The sequence below is a fragment of the Chionomys nivalis genome, chromosome Y (assembly GCF_950005125.1).
Source record: "Chionomys nivalis chromosome Y, mChiNiv1.1, whole genome shotgun sequence".
NCBI classification, from domain to species: Eukaryota; Metazoa; Chordata; class Mammalia; order Rodentia; family Cricetidae; genus Chionomys; species Chionomys nivalis.
In genome coordinates, this window is record NC_080113.1 from 4,881,510 (window position 1) to 4,908,358 (window position 26,849).

The 26,849-nt window shown below is 43.7% G+C and overlaps 1 protein-coding gene across 1 annotated transcript; it reads left to right on the forward strand.

Annotated features, from left to right (window-relative positions):
* The first annotated feature begins 20,143 nt into the window (after window positions 1-20,143).
* On the forward strand, window positions 20,144-26,347 carry LOC130868810 (ubiquitin-like modifier-activating enzyme 1 Y). Its single transcript, XM_057760837.1, is given in 16 exon segments — window positions 20,144-20,260; window positions 20,402-20,457; window positions 20,541-20,700; window positions 20,771-20,887; window positions 21,439-21,545; window positions 21,758-21,839; window positions 22,326-22,458; window positions 24,667-24,764; window positions 24,859-24,958; window positions 24,961-25,004; window positions 25,115-25,288; window positions 25,401-25,452; window positions 25,455-25,501; window positions 25,585-25,609; window positions 25,922-26,109; window positions 26,342-26,347. Coding segments are annotated over 16 exon segments (1,506 nt in total).
* Window positions 26,348-26,849: the final 502 nt, after the last annotated feature.

Sequence of the window (26,849 nt, forward strand, 5' to 3'; positions counted from 1 at the left end):
TACCTTCTGGCTTTCATGGTTTCCATAGAGAAGTCAGGTGTAAGTCTGATCGGTTTACCTTTATAAGTTACTTGGCCTATTTCCTTTGCAGCTTTTAATATTCTTTCTTTAATCTGTATATTTTGTTTTTTTATTATTATATGGCAACGGGACTTTTTTTTGATCCAGTCTGTTTGGTGTTCTGTATGCTTCTTGAATATTCAAAGGAATATCTTTCTTTATGTTGGGAAAGTTTTCTTCCATAATTTTGTTAAAAATATTTTCTGGACCTTTGAGCTGTGCCTCTTCTCCTTCTACTATCCCTATTATTCTTAGGTTTGGTCTTTTTATTGTGTCCCATATTTCCTGAATGTTTTGTGATGAGAATTTGTTGGTTTTGGTGTTTTCTTTGATCAGTCCGTTTATTTTCTCTATGGTGTCTTCAGAATCTGAGATTCTTTCTTCTATCTCTTGTATTCTATTGATTATGCTTGTTTCTGTAGTCTCTGCTCGTTGACCTATATTTGCCATATCCAACTGGTCCTCAGTTTGTGTTTTCTTCCTTGCTTCCATTTCAGTTTTCAATTCTTGGACTGTTTCCATTACCTGTTTGATCGTTTTTTCTTGGCTTCCCAGGGTATCATTTACGTATTTACTCATTTCTTTAAACTTTTTGTTATACTTCTCATCCATTTCTATGAGGGCCTTTTTTACATGTTGTTTAAGGGACTCTGTTGCTTTCAAAAAGTCAGTTTTTTCCTCTTCTCCTGTGTTAGAGTGTTCAAGTCCTTGTGTTGTAAGATCATTGGGTTCTGTGTTTTCATGTTGTTTTTCAGATTTTTGGGTGAATTCTTGCCTTGGCGTCTGCCCATCTCCTCTTATTGATGCTATCTAATGGGTTTGATTTAATTGTAGCGGGGCAATCTGCTCTCGTGCGGGCTTCACTGTTTCTTGCCCGCACTATCCCGCATCCAGTGCCTCTGCCTCCTGGGCCCGCCTGCCCGCCGGTGCCTCCGCTGCCCGGACTTGCCTGCCCGCCTGTGCCTCCACTGCTTGTGCCGGCCTGCCTGCCGGTGCCTCCGCCGCCTAGGCCTGCCTGCCGGTGCCTCCGCCACCTGGGCCTGCCTGCGCGCCGGTGCCTCCGCCACCCGGACTTGCCTGCCTGCCGGTGCCTCCGCAGCCCGGGCCTGCCTGCGTGCTGGTGCCTCCGCCACCCGGTCCTGCCTGCACGCTGGTGCCTCCATCGCCTAGGCATGCCTGCCGGTGCCTCCGCCGCCTGGGCCTCTGACGAATTGCTTTCTATACAGGAAAAAATCTGACCTCGTTGAAAATATCTTTGTAAAAATAATAAAAAAGAAGATAGTCAGCATGGATTACCACATCACAGGTACAATCACCTGACTAGCTGGGGCAGATACCTCAAGCAGAAAAGATTAAATATTGATCTTCAGTGAGAAGGGAGAGAAAGCTCTCTGCTTCCTTTTATTTTTCTTTCCTTTTCTCTTTTTGTTATGGGAGTTTGTGATGATTATATGAGCATGGATATATCTATGTGTGTGTATGCATAGCATATGTATGTATATGTATGTATATGCTAAAAGTGTATATAGTATATGTGTATGATTCATGAAAGTGCATGTATAGTTTATGCAGTTGTGTGTGCATATGTTAATATGTGTGTGTGGTGTAATGTGAATGTGTATGCATTTTGTACTGTATATTTGTGTTTTAATTCGTGTGTGTGGTTGTATGCACATTTTTAACTGCTAGCATGTGTTCCAAGTATGAATTATATTAACTTTTTTCACATAATATATTCTAATTGTGGGGTCAGTTATCATAAGCTATGTATCGACAGGTCACCCAAAGGAAGTTCTTTATTTCCTGTCAGAGTAGAACTAGGCCCTAGATAAATTTAATAAGAGGCTTGAGCCTCAGTAGTTTACTCTGAGGCAATGCCTGGTTGCAGGAGGAACCATAAACTGATATTACACAACCATTGCCCAAAAATAAACCATTCAAAAAAATGCCTGGCATTCCAACTGATATTGATAGGAACACCTGCCAGAACACACCAGGACAACCCTAGACAAATGTCAGCCAGTCAGGGGTCTTAAAACCACAGAAACCCCTAACCCCCACCTTTGATACTATAAAAACCCTATTCTAGCTGTACCAGAAGATCCATCAGAGAAGAGTTCCTTTATTTCACTGAGCCTGCACACAGCAAGATCACCCTTAGGTCTATGAGGTCCCTAGCCAGCAAGCGGCCCTGATCATGTACCAGAAGATCCATCTGAGAAGAGAATGTGTACCCTACCAGCTGACAGACATACAAGAAAGGGAGCACAGGCACCCTTAACCCCCTAAACTTTCTGGTCATTCAGCAGGGCTTCTCTCCCCAGCTACTCCCAGCTTGCTCCCATGCACTCCTTACCTTCTGCAGGGTCATAGGATCCCCCAACTCAGCCTGCTTTGAGCTGAGGGTCTGGGGAAAAACTGGTGAGAATAACTGCACAGGAGTTTCTTTGTTTCACTGGACCTGCACACAACAAGCCCGCCCTTTCATCTCTGGGTTACCTGGCCAGTAAATGACCCTGATCTTGTACCAGAAGATCTATCAGAGAGGTGTGTATGTACCCAACTGGCCAGCAGACACCCTGGAAAGGGAGAAGAGGCACCCTCCAATCCTCTAAACTTTCTAGTAATTCAGCAGGGGCTTCTCTCCCTGGCTTCTGCCTTTCTCTTGTTAACCCATCACAGCTTGCTTCCAGGCACCCCTACCCTTCTGCAGGGTCATAGGATCCCCCAACTCAACCTGCTTTGAAACTGAAGGTCAGGGGACAAAGAGGTGAGTGTAGTAGTGGGAGCGACAGTGCTGCTTCCCGCCACCCGGCTAGCTTTACCAAAAATAATTACACAGAAATTGTATTCTTTTAAACACTGCTTGGTGTATTAGTTGTAACCTCTTACTGGCTAGCTCTTACATACTGATCTAACCCATTTCTAATATTCTGTGTAGCACCATGAGCTGGCTTACCAGGAAAGATCTTAACCTGCGTCTGTCTGGAGTGGGAGAATCATGGCAACTGCCTGACTCGGCTTCTTTCTCCCAGCATTCTATTCTGTCTACTCCACCTATCTAAGCTGCTGTCCTATCAAAAGGGCCAAGGCAGTTTCTTTATTAACCAATAGACATATGACCCTCCTCCATCATTTCCCCATATTCTGTTTAAACAAAAAAAGAATGCTTTCATTTTAACATAGTATAATTACATATAGCAAAACAGTTATCAAGCAAGAATTATAGTTACAATATTTATATCTACTTTATCGTAACTAAGGAAAACTATATCTATTTATCCTTCAACTCCATCAAAGACTACAGAAGGATATAATATTACCTAAGCAAACAACTTCCAAAACTCTAGAAATGACAGAGACATCTCGCTGCCTGGACAGTCACCCAAAGTTTTTTTGTACCATTGGGGCATCCGTCTTTGGCCTTCAGGCCCATAGTGTCCAGCAGACATTTCCATGAAGTAGGAAAATGCAAAGACAGTTCAATCACTTTCTGCTGTATTTTGCAGAATGTCTCATAGACTTTTTCATGAATCAGGAACCCCAAAAGAACATCTCACCTTTAGGCAAGTTGAGCAGTCCTCTCTCTGTGGGTTCTGTGTCCAGTTTATGCAACAGTCCAGGCAAGAGCAATTTCTTGTCCAAATAACTAACCAACTCCCTAAGGAGTTGGCGCTACTTCTCTCCAATTTCAAAATGGAGGACATACCATTTACTACTAGCTCTGGGGCCGCCAGGTAGGAGCCACATTCAGCACTTTAACTCTGAGACTGAGCGTGCAGCATCCAAGTTACAGCCTAATCTGACATGCAGAGCTCTGCGCAGTCTGAAAACATCTCTGTGTGTGGCAGTGGGAATCCGCCATGCTCTCCCACCTAACCAAGTCTGATTTCACCATCTGGCCAGGCAGGAAGAGCTGAGCCAAGGTCTCAGCTACTTTCCTCCCGATCCTGAGCGGAACACAAACATCCAGTCCCATAAAAGCCATTGAAATGCTTTAAAGCCAGAGTTCACACTGGCAGCACAGCCCCAGGAACCCACGTTTTAAAGTGCGCAGCTTTTTTCCTGCTGAGGCTGAGTCAGGAAAATTTCTCTGCAGCACACTCTAGCAAACAGCAAAAAGCTGTGGTAAACCTTGTGTTTAAAATTAAGCTCTGTCAGGTTTTACGTGGAGTTAGTTAATCACATTGGGCGCCACTCTGTAGTGTGGAGCGGCAAGCCGCTTCCCTGCCACCCCAGTTCCTGGCCGCCTGGCTAGCTTATGTCCCAAAATAATTACATGGAAACTGTATTCTTTTAAACACTGCTTGGCCCATTAGCTCTAGCCTCTTACTGGCTAGCTCTTACATATTGATCTAACCCATTTCTAATATTCTGTGTAGCACTATAAGCTGGCTTACCAGGAAAGATCTTAACCTGTGTCTCTCTGGAGTGGGAGAATCATGGCAACTCCCTGACTTGGCTTCTTTCTCCCAGCATTCTGTTCTGACTACTCTGTCTATCTAAGCTGCTGTCCTATCAAAAGGATCAAGGCAGTTTATTTATTAACCATTAGACATAAGACCCCCCTCCTCCATCAGGTTAGTGCAACTGTGCAGGAGTTCCTTTGGTTCACTGAACCTGCACACAGCAATCCTACCCTGTTGTCTGTAGGGTCCCTGGCTAGCAAGTGGCCATGATCCTGTACCAGAAGATTTATCTAAGAGCATTTGAAGGAAGACATGCGCAGGCACCAATTCAAGAATTTGTCCAACAATCTGAAAAAGAACATAATAACAACAGAATCAAGCAAACACACAACAGGAAGACTTGAACACCCTAATCCAGAAGACAGAGACGAAATAGACATTATGAAAGTGATAGAGTCCCTTAAACAGGATGTGAAAAACTTCCTTAAAGAAATGGATGAGAAGAATAACTAAAAGTTTGAAGAAATGAATAAATCCCTCAAAGATACCCTAGGAAACCAAGAAAAAACAAACAGGAAATGGAAGCAGTTCAAGACTTGAAAACTAAAATGGAGGCAATGAAGAAAACACAAACAGAGGGACAGCTGCATATGAAAAATCTGGGTAAATGAACAGAGACTACAGAGACAAGCATAACCAACAGGAAATAAAAGATAGAAGAAAGAATCTCAGATGCTGAAGATACTATAGAGAAAAAAACACTGATCAAAGAAACCAGCAAATCCAACAAATTCTCATCATAAATCATGCAGGAAATCTGGACACCATAAAAAGACCTAAGAATAATAGAGGTACAAGAAAGAGAAGAATTACAGCTCAAAGGCTCAGAAAATATATTCAACAAACTTATAGAAAAAAACTTTCACAACCTAAAGAAGGATATTCCTATGAAGTCACAAGAAGTATACAGAACACTGAATAGACTGGATCAAAGAAAATCCCCTCACCTTATGATAATCAAAACACAAAACATACAGAATATGTAACATGAGTGGGCCTGGCTTGTTTGTTTGGGGGGGGGGTTTGTCCTCCTACCAGGTACCCCACAACTGTTTAGCCCCAAAGAAAATCACACATAAGTCTCCATAAATTATAAGTTGATTGGCCCATTAGCTCTAGCCTCTCACCGGCTAACTCTCACTACTTGATTAACCCATTTTTCTGATCTATGTTAGCCATGTGGCTCAGTACCTTTTTTCAGTGGAACAGATCACATCCTGTTGCTTTGATGGTCTGGGCAGGAATGGGAGGAATCAATTTCTTCCTTCCCAGAATTCTCCTGTTCTCATTACATCATTTCTGCTTCCTGTCTGGTTTTCCCACCTGTATTTCCTACCTGGCCAATCAGCATTTATTTATAACATGAAAGACAAAATACAGACAATTTTCCTGCATCACTTCCCCCTCTTTTTTTTTTAAAAAAGGAAAATATCCATAGTCCATTTTTTGGGAATGTGGTCGTAGTATTCCAGGCTACTTCCAGCTGGTTGGGGGCACTGTTAATCTTATGGGGACCTAAAGAAAATTTTGAGTTATGATCAAGTCCTGACTGAAGTATCCTGTGAGTCTTGATCATCTCAGGCAGCAGTCTTGAATCTGTTCTGGATAAAGAACTCAGACATCTGGGCCATCTCTTCCTGCCAGAGATTTCTTAGGTGGTCTTCCTTGATCAAAGCTGATTTTTCTTAACTCTGAAGAAATCAATAGCCTCTCATTTTCTGTTGAAACAAAAGCAAAATCTCTTCTCCAAAGTAACATAACTTTGACTTCAATTTTGAAGTCAAGGTATTTTCAAAATACCTATTATGAGATTAATTCTGTAGCATTTATAAGCAAATATCTTTTAGCAGCTGTTGCTCCTTCCTCAGCATTCAAACAATTCAAAGAGAGCATAATAACATACAGTATCAAGATTCTCTGTGTATTTTCCATCTTTACATGATTTTATTTTAACCTCCATTTCTTTTATTTTTACTTTTAACTTTTGGCTTTTTGAGACAGGTTCTCTATATATCTTTGTCCTGGAATTCCCTCTGTAAAACCTTGAACTCACAGAGATTTGTCTGTCTCTGCCTCTCAGGCTACTCTATTTTTTTTCTTTTTTTAACTCTGAGAACTTTAATCTTTAGCATGTATATATTTTTAACACATTGTAAACCATTTAGAGGTTTTTTTATGCTTTGAATATGTGTTTACTGTATATCTCTCTTTTTATGACCACATGGGTCTTTAACCCCTTCCCTTCTGCGGGGTCATCGGATTCCCCCAACTCAGCCTGCTTTGAAGCTGAGGGTCAGGGGACAAAGGGGTTAGTGCAACTGCACAGGAGTTCCTTCAGTTCACTGAACCTGCACACAGCAAGCCTGCCCTGTTGTCTGTGAGGTCCCTGTCTAGCAAGCGGCCATGATACTGTACCAGAAGATCCATTGGAGAGCATTTGAAGGAAGACAGCTAAAAGCTCTAGAAAAAAAGAAGCAGACTCACTGAGGAGGAGTAGAAGACTGGAAATAATCAAACTGAGGACTGAAATAAACAAAATAGAAACACAGAAAACAATCCAAAGAATCAATAAAACAAAGAGTGGTTCGTTGAGAAAATCAACAAGATTGGCAACCTTTATCCAAACTAATCAAAAGGCAGAGAGAAAACACACAAATTAATGAGATCAGAATGAAATGTGGGACATAACAACAGTTACTGAGGAAATTCAGAGAATTATTATGTCTTACTACAAAAGTCTATATGCCACAAAGTTGGAAATGTAAAAGAAATGGACTTGTTTTTAGATAAATACCGTTTATCAAAATTAAATCAAGACCAGATGAACAATTTAAATAGAACTATAACTCGTGAGGAAATAGGAGCTGTCATAAAAAAACCTCCCAACCAAAAAAAGCCCAGAACCTGATGGTTTTAATGCTGAATTTTATCAGAACTTTCAAGAAGAGCTGATACCTATACTCCTTAATGTGTTTCATATAATAGAATCAGAAGAATCATTGCCAAACACTTTTTATGGAGCTACAGTTACCCTGATTCCAAAACCACACAAAGACCCAACCAAGAAAGAGAATTACAGACCAGTCTCACTCGTGAATATTGATGCAAAAATTCTCAATAAAATTTTGGCAAACAGAATCCAAGAACAAATCAAAAAATTGTTCATTACAATCAACTAGGCTTTATCCCAGAGAGGCAGGGCTGGGTCAACATAAAAAATTTATCAATGTAATCCATCACATAAATAAATGGAAGGAAAAAAATATGATCATTTCATTAGAAACTGAAAAAGCATTTGACAAAATTCAACACCACTTTATGATAAAGATCTTGGAGAGATTAGGGATACAAGGTACATTCCTAAATATAATAAAAGCAATATACAGCAAGCCAACAGCTAACAATAAATTAAATGGAAGAAACTCAAAGCCATTCCACTAAAATCAGGAACAGACAAGGCTGTCCACTCTCACCATATCTCCTCAATATAGTGCTTGAAGTTCTAGCAATAGCAATAAGACAAGATAAGGAGATCAAGAGGATTAGAATTAGAAAGAAAGAAGTCAAACTTTTGTTATTTGCGGATGATAAGATAGTGTACATTAGTGACCCCAAAAACTCTACCAAAGAACTCCTACAGCTGATAAATTTCTTCAGTGATGTGGCAGGTAACAAGATTAACCAAAAAAATCAGGCCAGCTTGTTCCTTTGGCAGCAGAAAAGTGGCTTATCCTATAGCCACACTGATGAATATCTTGCATATCACCACAGAAACTTCATCTGCCAATGGATTGAGATAGAGACAAAGACCCACATTGGAGCACTGGACTGAGCTCCCAAGGTCCCAATGAGGAACAGAAGGAGGGCGAACATGAGCAAGGAAGTCAGGACTGGGAGGAGTGTGCCCACCCACTGAGACAGTGGGGCTGATCTAATGGGAGCTCAACAAGGCCAGCTAGACTGGGACTGATGGAGAATGTGATCTCTGAATGTGGTTTATGGTATAGATTGACTGAGAAGCCAAGGACGATGGCACTGGGTTTTGATTCTGCATGGACGGGCTTTGTGGGAGTCTAGTCTGTTTGGTTGTTCACCTTCCAGGACCTGGTTGGAGGGGGGAGGAAATTTTCCCTGGTGAAGTGGTGGGGGATGGGAGAAGTCGTTCAATGGGCACAGCGCTTTAGTTTTGCAAGATGAAGACAATGGAGCTGGGGCAAAGTGATTTATGTAAGTGCACAGGAAGAAATGACAAGCAGTGATATAGGGGAGAGAAGCAGATACATCCTGTTACGAACAACGAGTGAAGGACACGGAAGTCTGAAAAGGAGGCCATTGGCCAAATATACAAAAAGAAAACACGAGGAGACAAATACTTTTTTAAAATATTTATTATATATACAATATTCTTTCTACATGTATGCCTACAGACCAGAAGTGGGCACCAGACCTCATTACCGATGGTTGTGAGCCACCGGGAATTGAACTCAGGACCTTTGGAAGAGTAGGCAATGCTCTTAACCCCTGAGCCATCTCTCCAGCCCCTGGAGACAAATACTTTAAAGGGACCTATATTAACTGGGAGAGCTGTACAAGAGAAGAGACTCCAGAGGGATCAGAAGAGGAGGAATGGAGCATCATAACATGGAGTGCAGAAAGCCAGGTGTGTTTCAAGCAGACACAAAGAGGGCACTGACACAGAGGAAAGTCTGAGGTAGATACCTGGGTGGGAAACTAGAGGAGACCTATTATGAGACAGAGCAGCCAAGGTATCTAGACGCCAAGAGAGCAGGGAGAATTCACATTCTTTTTGTATGAAAATAAATCAAAAGGAAATAAATGAAACATTTCCATAAACCTACACTGCAAAGGAATGAGATACAGAAATCTGTTTCAAGCATCCATCCTTAAGTCCAGACTCAAAAGAAGATAGACTAGGTAACTCTCAAAAATAAAGTAAAGAGCATGGCCAATGGCAAACAGCAGAGAGAGGCTTAGAGGGGGAGGAGACAAATAGGTGGGTGATCCCTGAACTCATGACAAAGCATTCTCACCAACTGTGGCACTGGTGCTCTGGAATTCCTGCTCAGAAACGTGAATCCTGATGCCAGACTTGGGAGCAAATTGGGGAGCTGCAGAGACTGCAGGAGTCTGGCCACAGCAGCGCTGTGGTGAGACCCTCCTAGTCTGTGCAAGCAGGTTGACATCAGCCATCACGCAGTCCAGATGCAGGGGCTGAAAGGCATGGCAAAGAAAAGTGAGCTCAAAACTTAACATGGGGTTAAGGGTAGAGACCTACTCGCCAGACACCTACCTAAGAGACCCTAAGGACACTTACACTGTTTGTGTCAAAGGTGAGTTGGTGTGGACAGCATTTTTGGCCCCGCCCAAAAGAGGGCTCCAGAGTTTGTAAACTAGGGCAGTGAGAAGGTATGAGGAGGGCTGAAGGAGAAGGAATTCTCAGGTAGACCTCAATCCAAGAAGCCTAGGTTCACATTCTTGGAAACTGGCAATGAGCCATACACACAGCAAATTAAACTTGAAATACTAAAAAGTGCACATTAATCCTTTCTAAATTACAAGCCATTATTACAGCAACTTCACAGCTATGGCTTATCAACACACTATACTCAACATGACCCAACGTCAGAAACAACTGGACTCGAACCCACAGGTTGCTCTTTGCGTAACTATAAAATTTCTCACTTGTAACTTGTAGTTACAGCCCTCAAGAGAAATCTGACATGACTTAGCCCAGGTGCAGGCAACAAGGATACTAAGCCCTTCTTGTGGGACAGGAAGAAGGAAAACACAAATGTGTGCATAAGGCACTGGCCCAAACCCTTTCTTGGTATGCCTGGGGTGGCTGGCTGCCTGGAATAAGCCATATCCACAGGACAGTAACCATCCAATTCCCAGGGCACATACTGGGCCAAATACACCCATCGGGTGTGTAATACCTGGTCTGGAGGGAAGTTGTGCAGCAACTGCTGGATATTGTCAGAATACCGTGTGTGCCAGTAGCGGTAGGCCCAAGTCACACAGTCAGCCCAAGTCTGTGGCCTATGCAGGAGTAGACTATGCTGTACAGCTGCCAGTACTTCCAAAGGCTGGGTGCCAGCCAGCTGCAGTGTCTGCTCCATGAACTTGGGATTCCTGTCTGACGCAAAGAGCTGGATTATTTCAGAGGTCTAGAAATACGGTTTCTGGACAAGCCTCCTTTCTCCATGGAAACACCTCCAAATTCACCCAGCTCATCCACTGTGACTCAGGTGGGCAGATGGAATGCCTTGGTTGATGGGCAGAAGGTACTGGTTAACAGTTTCTGCGGACTGCTTGAATTCATCCCGAGCCCACTACTGACAGAACAAATACATGCACGAGAGACTACCAAATAGTAAAGCTTGTCCCTGCCTGAAGACTGCATTCAGACTCTAAATTCTAACTATCACACATACTTCCTACTTTTATGACCCATTGCAAGGGAACAAACACACCTGTACCCATTTCAGCTTTAAGCCTCTGAGTAAACCGTAATATCTGCAGTCATCCAAGTGAATGAACGAGCACACACCTACCATATTATTGAGTACAGTGCCAAATACAGGCCCAATCCAATGCTAAGTACTTTACCAACATCCTGTGATGGATAAGACAAGCCCAATCCACCATTAAGTGCTTTACAAAATCTCTCTGGTACATTATTGCTTCAATGCACATTTCTCTCTGATAGGCATCACTTCAATCCACATTTTGCAGATAAGGAATCTGCGGGTCCCAGATGGGTCCTACAAAGTTGCTGGACACTCTCTGAAACTTTTTGTCCTTCACTGCCTGCTGTGCAGATTCAGAGAACAACTCCATAACCTCCAGCAAGGACTATGACACTATTGCAATTCAGCTGGACTGCTCCACACTGTAATTTTTTCTAATCTCCAACCCCTTAGGATGTCCTTACTCTACTATACCTACAAACCTATGAGCCAACAGAAACCTAAACAGGCTTTTTTTCTCAGCTTTAAAGAACATGAGAAGGACTAGGTTCTCGGTTGAGTTTCCACTCACTTAGCCATCCAGGATGATTGTGTACCTGACAACACAGGCAGAAGTCACACTGACAAACCAGCTGCTTAACACACTCTGGGTAAGAAGAAACCAACCAAAAATGCACTCACTCTACAGGTAACTAAGAAAATCATCAGAAACAACATTAGTTGATTTGTGTAGCAAAAGCACTGTTTACACAGATCATTCTCACTGTTCGACACATGGTCAATGGTGCTCCTTTAACTCTTCCAAAATAGAAAGCTCGACATTAATTTTTGTACTAAAATGTTTCTCTTAAGTATACTTTGAGAATTTTCCCCTCTGCCAACACCCCCCAGAATCTCCTGAACTCCCTACCCACTCAACTCATGTTCTCTCTCTCTCTCTCTCTCTCTCTCTCTCTCTCTCTCTCTCTCTCTCTCTCTCTATCTCACACACACACACACACTAAAAGTAAACACCAAGCAAAGAAAGGAAGAAATGGCACACACACACACACACTCACACACACACGTAGGACAAAACCAAAGTACACAAGAAAAACGAGGTCCAATCGTTCACGTACTACCAGGCATGAGGCGTACCCTGGAATGTGGCTGATATACCCAGTTACATTCAAGTGTAGATAATGGATTTTCCCTTTCCAAACTGGTATCAATATTCTAGGTGGTGGTGGTGGTGGGGACGGGTGTTGTGGGGAGAGGTGTGAGGACTTCACCTTCTTTATGCTGGGATTTGCTTGGTTTGAACTTGTTAGACCTTGTGAGAGCTGTTCAGAATTGGACGACTCCAAAAGAAACTATCTATGCTAGTTAAAACAGGGTTGATATACATAAGATCTCAGAGACTCTCACAGCACACAGAAGATGTGAACGAAGGTAAAGTCCTTTTTATAAGAAAGCAATCACTGGCAGGTACTCCGACTGCTGGTATAGTCACAGAATGTGTTCTACACACAAAGCCCACAGAAAACCAAAGGAATTTGGAGGATGAGAAGAGCAAAGCCTTGATGATGGCCTGTTGCCTACTACTCCTTCTACCTCCCATTCCTTCCAAGTTTGAAGGTGTGCTCAATGGCATTGGGGAAGTTCTTCAGTGTGCAGATGGGGATGGATTTCTCAGGTGGGTCCTGGCTAGAGCTGTAAGATTCTGTCAAGAAGGGAACGACCACCTGCACGTTTCCCTTGGTGCCCAGGGTGCCTGATTCCAGCAGAGGCTTTTGGTAATACACACAATGGGGTCCATGTACAGACCTTCAGGGAGATGGGAAGAAATGGCAGGTGAGTAGCAGCAATGTTTGAATAAAACAGAAACTCAGGCAGGAACAAAAGCATCTCGCAAACACACATACACAGCAGGTGAGCAGCAGTAATGTTTGGATAAGGCAGGAACACAAGTATCTCGCAAACATACACACACACAAACACACACAACAGGTGAGCAGCAGTAATGTTTGGATAAGACAGGAACACACGCAGGAAAAAAAGCATCTCGCAAGCACACACACAGCAGGTGAGCTGCAGTAATGTTTGGATAAGACAGCAACATACAGGAACAAAAGCATCTCGCAAGCACACACACACACAAACACACACAGCAGGTGAGCAGCAGTAATGTTTGGATAAGACAGGAACACACACAGGAACAAAGTATCTCATGAACACACACACACATATTTGTCCTCACTTTACTCCATCTTATAAGCATCCACATTGCCCTGGGCATTGGCCACACCACCCAGGTTTTGGAAGAAGTCACCATCAGAGATGTGTTCTGTCTCAGGGCCTACTTGTTTCAGGTGACTGAACACCCTGATGTGTGGATTTATGTCTCATACTGCAGCAACAGCAGTCTCAGACTTTAATTTCTGGGTGGGAATAAGGAGAACAGAGCTCTTTCCCAGGCACCGACACACAAAAACTTCACAGACAGATCCCGCGAAAGGATTTATGTCATGAAGGGCAATGAAGGCTCAAAGAGAAGCAGGCTCCAATTATGTCCATACCACAGGATGTTCTTTTATGACAGCAGGGATTCTGCTTCAGTTCATGCCCCGATTTTCTTAATGATAGCCTGACATGGAAATTCACCTACCAAATACATGTATTGGTGAGAATGCAAGGGTCTAAACCAAGGATTCTAGGGAAAACTTGCTTGTTTGCTCTCTTACTCAGCTGGATTTAATTCTTACTGTTTTGAGGGCACATTCCATGTTTCACTTCCATTTAATGCTGTATTAACCTCAAAATGACACATTCATGCACTTATCCTGCTTGTTGACTTCACCTAAATCTTACAGCAAAGATTATAAACAAAGACTAATTCTGTACTCATGGTTGTCAATTTTTTTTCTGTCCTGTTGCTTCTGTATTGACTCACCACTGAATTGTTTTATTTTACTGGAGTTCAGACTGTGGCTATCCACCCTTACTACCCTGTCTTCCTTTTCTAACAAGCAAGCATTTCTAATATCTGTTACCTGTAACAAGCAGGAACAGGTTTTGACAGAAATTCATCAGTCACAAGGCATCATATTATTATGAATTCACTTTTTATTATAATACACCCTGAAGCTATTTTGATATACCAGTAGTCACCACCAACATTGCTCCAAAAGTTAACACAATTTGTGACAATATTCATCATACCTGCCACTGTAAAAATAATTCCAATTATGATGTATAAAACATGCCATTTCTGTTCTTCCTTTTTGAGGCTGTGCTTCTCAGGAAGACAAAGGTTTCCATGTGTGTCAGAAGGCAATGGAATACACAGCAAACCCAAATGCAGGGACATAATGAAGGTGATTCAAAGAGGAAAGTCACTAGGCACTAAGAGCCAACATAAAAGAACTGGAGAGTTCTCTTCTTAGCAATTCAAAAGCACACTTGCAACCTCTGGGACAAAATAAATAAATCACACCCAAGAGGAGTGGATGTCAAGAGATAAACTCTGGGCTACAGTCAATAAAACAGAACACACACACACAAACACAACGAATCAATGAAACAACAGTTGGATCTCAGAAAAATCAGTTAAGATTAGCTGCCAAACCCTTCTACAACTTATCTAAGAAGAGAGAAAATATCCAAATGAACAAATCAAAAATGAAAAGGAGACATGACAACAGACACAGGAGAAATTCAGAGAATCTTAAGGACATACTTTCAAGAAATCTGAACACTACCAAATTGGAAAACCTCAACAAATGGGTAATTTTCTTCATGGGAACCTTATCAAAGTTAAATCAAAATCAGAGAAATAAGTTAAGAAGTTCCATAGCCCCCGGCAGAATAGAAGAAGGCATTAAAGTCTCCCAAACAAAGAAAAGCCCAGAGCCAGATGATTTCAGCAAAGAATTCTACCAGACATTCAAAGGACACTTCAAGTCAATGCTCACAAGATTATTCTGCAAAGTAGAACACTGTTGTCCAATTCGTTTTATGAGACCACAGTTACACAAAGAGATTGGAATTCTCCTGATCCTTTTATAGGATCACAACAGTTCCCTGTACGACTCAGTTCACCAAAATAGCCACAACTCGATGTTGTTAGTAAGAACAAGGAGATTAGACATACATTCCTAAAATCGGCCTCTGTTAGCCTGAATAGACCTTAGTTAAGGAGAGGCCCTTTGCCTAACTGCTTAGGTCCCCAACTTGCTGCATTATGAGATAGGAATACCTCCTTAGTCTCCGGAGTCGAGCTGTGGCCCTAAGTTTAAGACTTTTACTTACCTATTTATCAAGATTACATATTGATGATATTAGAAAATTAAAATGTTCTATAGCTTTGTAATTTTAAATAATTTTAAAAGCTGTTCTTAAAAATACCCAGCTTCTTTGTAAAAATCCATAATTCCCTCTTAGTACAAAATCTCTTAAAAATAAAGTATCTTTTAATTCAAGAGGGAAAAAAACAAGGGGAAAAATCATAATCCACACAAGGCAAAACCAAGGTCCAACAGAACAAGCAATTTAATATTCAATATCCGAGGATTATTCCTAATCACCTGGCCTTTCCCAAGGAGCTTGGGTCACCTCCTGGATCCACCCTTGGCAGCATTATGCAGCCCGCCTTCTAGGTCCCAGCTGGCTCCATTTAATTGTGGCTGGGATTTCAGAAGACTATCCCATGGCACCAGCGTGGTAGCCCACATAAAACTCACTTTCCATCTGACGTAAAGACATCATTTGAGTTCTAGATTGCCTGCTGTGCTGGCATCCTTGAGGTCTGTGAGAAAGTTCTGATTAAGCCCGTGGGAAAGAGCATGTTTTGCCGATAAGAAAGAACAATTATCTATTAAGATTTGTTCTGGTGTATGCTGGCTGGTGGCACTACTCCTTAGTGATCAGTATCTGCTTGCTGTTATTGGAATTCTTGTATTGAGAAAATGCACCTGCTGGAGCTTCTTCCCAAGGATAGTGCGGGAGGCGGTTAGCTGACTTTGTTGTGCCTTTTGCCTGTAATTAGTACATATGATGGCGAGAAATAAACTTGGGGCTGTTTGGTATTCACCTTTGTTCCTCCAAGTCCACCCAATGTTTCTGTCTTCATTTCTCTTACTCTTTTTTTTTTCCCCTCAGCTTCAGCGCCTCCTCCCAAGTACCCCTCCAGCTGATTCCTGTCAGGGCATTCTCTGACACATCAGCCCCTCCAAAACTGTTAAGGTCTCTTCCTTGCAACTGGGATCTCTTTAGGAACTCCAGTCTGGTCACATGCTTGCAAACCTTAGCTGTTTCCCATACAGCCATCATTTCTTAAAACCAGTATCATCTGGGTGACTCTTCATGTTACAAAGTTTGAGTGCCAATTAAAGGTACATTCTTGCTTATGAGGTGCAGCCCTAAATACCTCATTAAAGAAGCATTGTTTTATGAACCATTTTTTCAAGACAGGAATCATCATACAAAACTATCATGTAAAATATTTTCTTGTTTAAAAGTATCTTTGGAGACCTGTTCTTCCCTAGGTCGCCTATACCATGTCATCACCCTTAGGCAATATGGCAGTGAAGTCAACTGGCACATGTCCTTTCCAACCCTAGCAAAGATGGCTTATATCTCAGAACTTACCCCAGAATTGAATCTTACCTTATGATTTGTTTCAGACTACCTAAAGCAGTCGGGCGGTGGTGCCAGACACCTCTAATCCCAGCACTTAGGGAGGCAGAGAGGCAAGCGGATCCATCTCTGTGAGATGGAGGCCAGCCTGGTCTACAGCGTGAGTTCCAGGACAGTCGGAAATACACAGAGAAACCCTGTGTGGCAAAACCAAAAGAAAGGAACAAAAAAATCACCTAATGCACAGATTTTTAATAATCAACCCCGGTTAAGAGTTTTAAGTTAATTTTTTTGTTACAGATATCACAGATTTTAACCATCCCCAATAAACTTAGTAGGCTTTCTTCCTCCAATAAAGGCTGCTCCACCATTGCAGTAAAACAGATCAAGCCAAACCGAAAAGCTGTTAACAACAGGTTTATTTGAGCAAAGGAATTCCTGGGCATGTGTTGTCTTCCTGCACTGACATTCCTGGGGATGTAAGTCCAGGTCAAGGTGTTGGTACACAGAAGTCCTTGTGCTCACAGAGAAGCACTAAGAGCACCAGGACTGTGAATCATGACAGGTGCCTGCTCAATGGAGGATAAAATAAATACGTCTGTCACTACAATAAAGTAGAACTTTTCCTGTTCTTAACATCTATCTCTCGTGTTTAATTACGTGTTCAGTCATACATTACGGAAAAAGATGTATCAATTTTGCATTAATAATTTGTTTTCCATTTGGCGCCTGCACACATGCACCAAGAAATATCGCTCCCCCTATCCTCCCCACCCCCACCATCCCCATGCCCCGCCATGGCGGGTTTACATTTTGTCAGCTTTGCCTTTAAAGGTACAAGTCATATTGAAGTAGTCATTCAGACCCCAAGGCTGATGATTCTGTGTAAGAGAAGAGGGAGAGAGTGCAGCCATCAGCTCAGCGTAAACTCCTATTCGCTGGGGTGGGGGAGAAAGCTCCACAGCACGGGCAAGTGACTAGGAGTATAAACAGTAAAGGCATGTTCTGTTACTGGTCTGTACGGCAAGCATTTTCCCAGCAGGTGATTTCCCCATGGTTTCATGTCCTGCTTCCAACAGGAGCAATCACCATTTCTGCAGGGAGCTAGGCTGTCGCTCGAGAGGTTTGGACGATACCTGGCAGAGCAGAGTCACGCTTGCCTGCGGCTTATGTCAGACATGATTCCTGAGTGGGTGGTTGTGACTCTGGCTCCTCCTTTCCGCTTTCTCCTGGCAGATGCCATCTTGTTCCCCGACTGGGGAGAGGGATGCTCCTCGAAAGAAGGGAGCTTCTAGTTACTCCTCTGGTCAGGGACCTGAAGGTGGAGCTGCCCTGGTGTGGGGCCGAGTCTTCGAGGAAGAGTAAGTATGGAAGAGAGTGGCAGGCAGGTTCGTTCTCTGGGCGGGCAGCACAAACTGCTTGTGGTGGAGGCTTCAGGGGCTCAGGAGAAACCTGGGTTCGGCTTTCTTGTGCCGGAGGCCTAGGATTTAGCAGGTGGAGGAGCTCAGTTTCACCTCAGTGTCTTGGATTCAGGGCTACAGGCAAGTAGGAGGTGCTTTCTCTTAGCTGTTCAGGGAGTTAAAGCTCAGGGCCGGACCTCAGTCACCAGTGCTCCTCTAAGGCATTCTGGTGGGCAGAAGGAGCTAGTGCATTTGCTCAGCAGAGAGAGATAGGCTGTGAGATAGAGTGCTTTTATTTATTTGTTAAGTTCGTATTGTTAATTAGGATAGAAATGGAGCAAAAGAACGGAGATCCTGCAGTCACCTTTTTAGGTCATCATTTCCATAAAAGAGGACACTCTGCAAATTTCTTTCTGACATCTACTCTGGATTTCTGGATTTCTCTTGATGCTTTTAGAACTAAGGACTGAATCACTTGGGCCCCCATCGCACACTTGTGTGTACCACATGACCAGTCTCACTCTAGGACTTTATGTGAAATCACTCTTGTGACTTGGCTTTTTTAAAATTAAGTAATTAATTACTTTCTTGGTGGTTAATTGAGATCAGGTTTCTCTGTGTAATAGTCCTGGCTGTCCTGGAAGTCCCAATGTGGACCAGGCTGTCCTTGAACTCATAGAGATCAAGATTGCCTTCCTCAGCCTCCTAGGTGTTGGGATTAGAGACGTGCACCACCGCCACTCAGCCTTGACTTGAATCTTTAGGTCAGTGAATTAGTGCCTACATACCTTCCTGAAAAGATTTCTTAGAGCCAGCCTAAATTTCCTGGAGTGTACTTCTATAAAGACTCAGCAACTATCATTGACTTCCTTCTTGTCTGTTCATAAGGACCTGGTATAGGAACTCTGTTTAGCCAAACATTATTCTTTAGAAAGAGTACTTTTGTGATGTAGCCTCCACTTTGATTGGACCCAGCACTTTCTTCAGATTTACTTTAGTTGTCTAAAGAAATTCTGAATGGACTAGACACAAGACTAGACTTGTTATGTGTAACCTGTCTGCTGTCCCAGTCTGATTTTCCAAGGTCTGCATAATTCTCATCCTTTCGATGGCTCTTCCCTACCTCTAGCTTCAAAAGCAGGATATAATGTGGAATTCAGTCTTATTGTCAGAGAAACCCAATACTACTTTGGGATGTCTGCTCTCTGAATCTTCTGGGGGTGAACTGTCAAATTCCTGATCTGTACTGCAGGAGGGTCCCAGGAGGCTTTACAGCGGGCAGCAAAAACTGTCAGGGGGAGGTAAGACGGAAACTTAGATCAGCCTGATTTGGGTACTGGTGCTAGACCAGGAAGGACTTCTAGAGTCTGGCCCAGATCATTTTACTTTAGCCATTGTTTCACTTTAGCAGTTGGGGAGAGGACGGTAGTAGTCAGATAACAACGAACTCAGCCTCAAGTGCACAACAATTTTACGACATGCTTACACCGAGATTCTTTACAAAACTATGTCTGGTTTCTTTCATAAGAATGGGTACTGTTGACTCAGAGACAGTACCCAAGATTTAGGATCTAGGGAACTTGACTTAGTAAACATGATGCCTGTGGGTGCCAGGATTGGCCCTAAGAAAATGGAGAAGTCACTTAGGCTGTTGTTAAAGCACAAGAGACCTCATAAGAATGGGTTTTATGGACTGGAATTGGTGCTCAAGATTTAGGTGAAAAGGGTTTGGGATAAGCAAAACATGAATTATTGGTGTTACGGATGGAGGAGGCTGGCTCCTCAGAGACAGCAGTGGATCAGCCATGTTGTAAACTCCATCCATTCCCATGGTTCCAGGAAGAGGACAGGTAAACACCACCTTCTTTGAAGGATGCTTGTGTATTTAACTTTGCTGGCTTCTCGGGTGCTTATCTGTGTGCACGAGCACTTTTTGCACACTGCACCAACGCTTAAGAGCTGCATTGGTTTGACCTAAGAAATCTATCTTTCATGCCTTCTCCGTCAGAACAGGATATCAGTACTCTAGAAAACCTCTCTGAGTGGATACCAGGAAAATGATCCTGTCATACATGCCTCAGCTTGTGATGCTCTCATTTTTCTTCAGATGTCCAGCTCAGTCCTGTCCAAGAAATGCAGAGTGTTTAGACCCAACTCTAAGGTGGATTCTAAATGGTCTCCCATCAGTTCTACTATGTTTGGAATACCCCCAGGGTCAAGTAATGTGAGTATTTTCCTCTTACAGAGAGTCGGGATGGTGTCCAGAGAGGTTGCTGGTGATAGTGGCCAAGTAGTACTTCAGCCTTTCCATATGGCCAATTCCCATCACTATTTTCTCTCCCCTGGAACTCTGTGTTGATTTTAGGAGCTGTCAAAAAACAAGGAAATGAACATAGATGAAGACCTTTACTTTTATCAGCTGTGAGTAGTATCTGGGAGGAGAGATGGAGAGTGGAGGAGGCATGGAGTGGGTTAGGCCCTAACCTGGAGTTCTTTGCTGACAGGTATGTACTAGGTCATGAGGCAATGAAACACCTCCAAACTTCCAGTGTGCTGGTAATGGGTCTGGGTGTGGAAATTGCCAAGAATATCATCCTCGGTAGGGTCAAGGCTGTCACTCTCCATGACCATGGCACTGCCCAGTGGGCTGATCTGTCTTCCCAGGTATCGTGTTTTGGCTTCTCCTTGCCTTGGCTCCACCTTAGGCGCCCGTCTTCCTCCACCCTTTCTATAGTTCTACCGATGTGAGGAAGATATTGGCAAAAACCAAGCAGAGATATCACAACCTCGCCTTGCTGAGCTGCACAGCTACACTGGACCCTTAATTGAGAACTTTCTTAGTGGTTTTCAGGTATCCTCAAGCCTCCTGCCTTATTCTTTCTCTTTGTTGTCCTTTAGGCTGCCTCAGTGTGTCTGTGTCAGGCTTTGTGCTGGGAAACTAGGAGATGTAGGCAGCAGTTAGAGCTCGCCAAAGGGGCAGATTCATATGTAGAAGGGGGTTGTGGTATGAGCTCTGGAGGAAATCACCTGCATATGTTATTCTCAAGCCTTGTACAGGCAGGTGTAATGAGAGGAAACCTGGGATGACTGAGTTTTCACCCTAGGTGTGTATGACCTGGCTGTAGGTAGCCAGCAGTTCCTTTCACCAGATACATTCACTTAGCCAGTCTTCAGACCTTGTTCGCCTGCCGTAGCATCACTGTTACTCTTGCTGTCGTAGTTAGGAGTGTTTTCTTGAATCTATTTTTTTGAAACCCTTGGGACTTGTGTGCTCACATGGCAAAGGCTGAGTCAGCCAAACCTGTGTGTTGTTTTCTTCCCCCTACTCTCTCAATTCTGACAGCTTTTATTATCTTTTATTCTCTCACTCCACCCCAACCCTGAGCCTGCTGGTCTTCACAGGTGGTGGTTCTTACCAGTACTCCTTTGGAATATCAGCTGCGGGTGGGTGAATTCTGTCATAGCCGTGGAATCAAGCTGGTGGTGGCAGAAACTCAAGGCCTAGCTGGGTGAGTGCTTGCCCCTTCCTGGTCTAACTTCCACCAAACATAGGTGGAGAGTCTTCCCAAGCCTTCATGTGTTCCTCCACCGACGAGATCCGAGTTAAGCTCTTTTGTTTTCCCTGTGTGGTGTGAGAATCCTCTGATCTGCTCCAGTACCTCGAGTGCTGGAAGGCCCTGTGCTTGGCCCAAAGCTCCGCTCCTGTTGATCCCCTCCGTAGGCAACTCTTCTGTGAGGAAATGATTCTCACTGATTCAGATGGGGAGCAGCCACTCAGTGCTATGGTTTCCATGATCACCAGCGTAAGGAGGCCAGCCCTATAGGTTCTAATGCAGAGGCTGGCAGTAATTGTTATTTCCTTTCCTTTTCCTATTTTTCTCCCTGCCCTTCTGTTTTCTCTCTCCTCTCCTCCCTTTCTTACTTTCTATTGATGTTTCTTTTTCTTACCCCTCTTGATTTTTCCATTCTTTTCCTGTTCCCCCTTTCTTCCCCCTCACCTACCTGACTGGTGAACTTGGGACCTGTGACTAAATAGGTGAGTACTCTTTGCCTGTGGTTGACCTTACAACCTGCCATAGATTGTAAATACTTTTGTTTGTTTGTTTGTGTGTGGTGTTATTGCTGTTCAGTGTTTGTGCTTGAGACATTCTCAGTAATGTAGTAAAGGCTAGCCTTGAATAGACGATGACCCTTCTGCCTTGGCTTCCATAGAAGTGTGACTGACTATAAGCATGCCTCACTGTGTGCGGTTTAGCTCTTATTAACTCTTTCCCCCTCCCCGCCACCAGGAGAGTCCAGGGGTCGTCACCTGTTTGGAGGAATCCCGACATGGATTTGAGAGTGGTGACTTTGTCTGTTTCACAGAAGTTCAGGGCATGACTGAACTCAATGGCATCGGTCCCATAGAGATCAAAGTTCTGGGTACGGCAAGCCTGGGGAAGGAGGGTGAGAAGTTGGTGGCACAGACCAAAGGGGAAAGGTGGCTCTGTGATATGGGCTGTCTCAGAAGCCACAAGATCACTGTAGAGCTTGCCGATCTGACTGGGCTTATCTCAAAGTCAGCATTGACTTACCTTTGCCTCCTGAGTTCTGGGGTCAGAGCCCTGTGTCACCAATGGCCTGGTATAACGCTGCCTTCTAACTTGTGCTGCCCTGGCCCCTGTTGCATCATCTCTTTCTGTGCAGCTGACTTCTGTGAAGCTGTTTGTGAAGCAGCCGGTTTATGCTTGGCTCATTCCCTTTTGACTTTTCCCCATCTTGGTTGTAGTTTAGGCAATTCAGTTTTCCCTGCTAAGCTGTAAAAGGACTAAATGACTAGATCCTTTCTAGTATGTAAGATTGGTAAGCTAGGTTCTGGTAGAATAGAACCTGGAAAGAGAGGTCAGTGTGCAGCGTGCTTGCTGTGTTAAACACTTGCTCTCTTAAGGACAGAGTTTGAATTCAGAACTCTGTAAATCTAGCCATGTAAATCACTGTTGTGTGGTGGGGCATGGCAGTACATGCAGGGAAGGCCTGCACCAGCCAGTGGGGCGCAGGGTGGAGGACGGAGACAGATGGATCCCAAGAGCTCCCCTCAGCCATCCCACCTGCATTTTTGAGAAAGTATCTGAAGGCGATAAGGGAGTGATGGGAGAAGATTTGGGGAGACACATCTACAGTACTTCAGAACAGTTAGTGTACGCAGTTGGCCAAATACAGTGAAACCCCACAAAGTGAGACTAACAAAGCTTCTGTGGAGATTATGTCCCTTAAATTAGGAAAGTTCGTGAGCACTGAAGTGAGACCTGTGAGCTCAAACACAGTCAAAGTAGCATGATGTTTGATATTATTTATAGCTGCAAGATACTTGCGTTACATATTTGATGCTGGCTTTAGTTGTACTGGCATGCTTGGTTTCTAAAAGGTTTGCCTAGTTAAATCTTGGGTCTCAACTCCTTGTATTATGTAGACTTGAATGAGTGGGATTACTGAGTACTCATGGCCATCCTCTTTTTCTTGGAGAAATGCCTGCATGGGCTGTAAACTGATTAGTCATTGATGAAGACAGGACTGAAGGTTCTTAAGTTGTTTTGGACATAGTCCTCCATCCCTGAGCTCTGTGAGTAGAAACTGTTTGTCAGAAAGGAAAATTGGGTGCCATTGTGGATGATGGCATGCACCTGTAATCCTGGTGCTCCAGCAGGTGGGTGCAGGAGGATTAGGCCTTCAGGTCCAACCTTAGCTACAGAGTAAGAGGCCAGCCTGGGCTCTGTGAATACCGTGTCCAGATGAAGAAACAGATGCAAACAATGTCTTTAGTTTTGAACATGTACAGCTTGTTTTATCTTCTCACTCACTAAATAGTAGTGGGATAGTGAGCGTTAGTGTAGCAAGTCGGTTGGTTGGTAGTTCTTGCAGTGCAGTCACAAGTGCCTGAGTTTGATCCCCAGAATCTCTGCCAGGAAAGTTAGGTGGTATGGCCTGTATCTGTAAGCATCATGCTTGGGAGATGAAGACAAGTAGATTTCTTTTTTTGTCTTGTTTTAAATTTAGTTGCATGCATGCGTGCGAGCCTGTGTGCGTGCGTTTTGAGATTCCCTGGGGTGAGAGGTACAGACTCTAGGGAGCTGCCCAAAGTGTGTAGTTGGGAACTTAACCAGACTCCTGTCTTCTGTGAGAGCAGGATGCTCCCTCAACTACTGAGTCAGCTGTTAGTCAGAGGGGAACTACTCTTCCTTCCCATTTTGTTTGGCTGTGTTGAAACAGAAGCCAGATGCGGTGGCTTAGCGCCCAGAGTCTGAAGCTGGATAAGTGTGTTTGCTGTCATTCTGGTTGTCATGGGTATACCCTGCCTTTGAACTCTGAATCCACCTGAGTTGACCTCTGAGGTGCTGGGATGAGAGTTGTGTTCTGTACTCCAGTGCCTTTGGTGGGCGTGCGTGGTTTGTTTGTTTTGGGCTTTACTTGTCTGTCCCTCCCCCACTCTCCACCCCCGTGTTTGAGTAAAGCATTCTGTAAAGAAACAAAAACTGGGATGTCTTAGGCTTCTATAAAGTTTTTGTGCTTTGGTTTAGATGGTGCACTGATCTTTGGAGAGTCGCAGGGGCACTGCATGGGCTGTCATTCTTCTCTGTCTGTTTCTTCTTTCAGGTCCCCATACCTTTAGTATCTGTGATACCTCTGGCTTCTCCGACTACACCCGTGGAGGCATTGTCAGTCAAGTGAAAGTGTCTTGGAAGATCATTTTTGTGTGTAGGTGAGGAGGGCCTGTGAGTAGATGAACCTTTGTCTTGGAGAAGCCTAGGTTGTCCACATCTGGTGTTGATGCTCCATGATCTACAAAAACCCTTGCTCACCTCCTTGGCAGAGCCAGATTTTGTGGTAACCGAGTTTGCTAAGTGTTGTCACCCTGCTCAGCTGCACATTGGCTTCTAGGCCCTGCATCGTTCTGTACTCAACACAGCAGGCTTCTTCGGCCCCATGATGAGGTGCATAAGTGGGAAGGCAGCCAGAAACCCTGGCTTGTCTTGCCTGTGCCTGTTCTTCCTCCAGTAGGGCATGATAGGGTCTCTCTCGGTTCCTTGTATCCAACCCGGAGGATGCAGCAGAAATGGTGACCTTGGCACAAGCTGTGGATGCTCGAGCATTGCCAGCAGCTCAGCAGGATTGCTTGAACATAGACCTCATCCGGGAGTTGGCATATGTAGCTGCTGGGGATCTGCCACCCATGAATGCCTTCATTGGTGGTTTGGCTGCCCAGAAGGTCATGAAGGTCATCAGGAGGGGGAAAGGGTGTGGAGCGCTGTGCTCCTCTGATTCCATCACTGCCTGTTTGTTGTTGTCACTCTCGGCACCTGTGACTACTGGCAACGCTCTTTCCCCAGGCTTCTTCTGGGAAGTTTCTGCCCATTAGACAGTGGCTGTACTTTGATGCCCTTGACTCCCCGAGCACAAAGTGACTTTCATGGAAGATAAATGCCTGCCGGTAGGACAGTGGGAACAATGGAAAGTTTGGGAACATCTTGAGGGAAGTCTATCCCTAACCTGTCTTTATTCATATAAATCCAGCGCAGGAACTGTTACGATGGGCAAAGTGGCTGTATTTGGATCAGAAGTACTTCCTGGTGATTAACACTAATGGCTTCTGTCCACCATTTCTAGGATTTGTCTCTCGCTCCCTGATTCTTTTGGGGAGGTGGGTCTTTTGTTTTTCTTATCCTAGTCACACCACCTGTATTTGTTTGAGAGGAAAGGCCTCATGTACCTCTGTCCCCATTTACCCGTTCTGCCCTCCTCCCTCAGTCATCCATACGAATTTCCAGCCCTGTGACCTTGCTAGTACACGGTCTTACATGCTCTTGGTGTTTTCTTTTGAGAATAAGGAGTGGTGCGCACCCACCATTAGTGACATTGATCAGTCTGTTTGCCAACTTGTATGTAGGCGCAGGTGCCATTGGCTGTGAGTATCTCAAGAGCTTTGCCATGATTGGCCTCAGATGTGGGGAGGATGGGGAAATCACAATTACAGACATGGACACCATTGAGAAATCAAATCTGAACCAACAGTGTTTCTTTCATATCTGGGATGTCACAGTGAGTAGGATGGGATGGCTCTCTCTCTCTCTCTCTCTCTCTCTCTCTCTCTCTCTCTCTTTCTCTCTCTCCGCTGATTCTAATCTAAATGGCTTAGATGTTCATGCTTTCCCGTCCTTTATTCCTTCCTACTTTTCAGTACTTTTTTGGGTATGAGATCAATGCACATTGTCACAATTTTTCATTTGCCTGTTTTTTCCTCCACCTAAGATTGGCTGATTGTTCATTGCAGATGTGACATTATGAAATGAGATAGTAGAGGCATAACTGGGAATTCTCTGTAGGTCAGTGTTCTTTTGACTTGGGAATAATCTGTCTTTCCTTTGCTTCATTTTACACTAAACAATTCTAGACCCTAGAAAACACATGGTCCACTAATGAAATGTTTTGCCTCTCTCTAATTCAGAACAAGGGACAAATTTCCTGGATGCATTTTGATGTCCCCCTCCTGTAACATTTACTGAGTTTGCAAGACTTAGTAAAAACTTAAATGGTGTTAAATTCTATTTGTCTTTGCATGCCCAGATTGCTCAGTGGAAAAGAGAAATTTCTTCCATACTTGGAGAAAGCTTTCCCTTGTTCAGTGAAGCTATTTTGAGATGACTAGGTTGTGATGGCAAAAAGAAAACAAACAAATTAATAAAATACAATTATCTTTGCCAGGCTTTTTGGACTTGCCACAAAAAAAGTTAGACTTCCATAATTGGGAGGCTGAAGCCAGAGATTTTGACCAGCCTGGG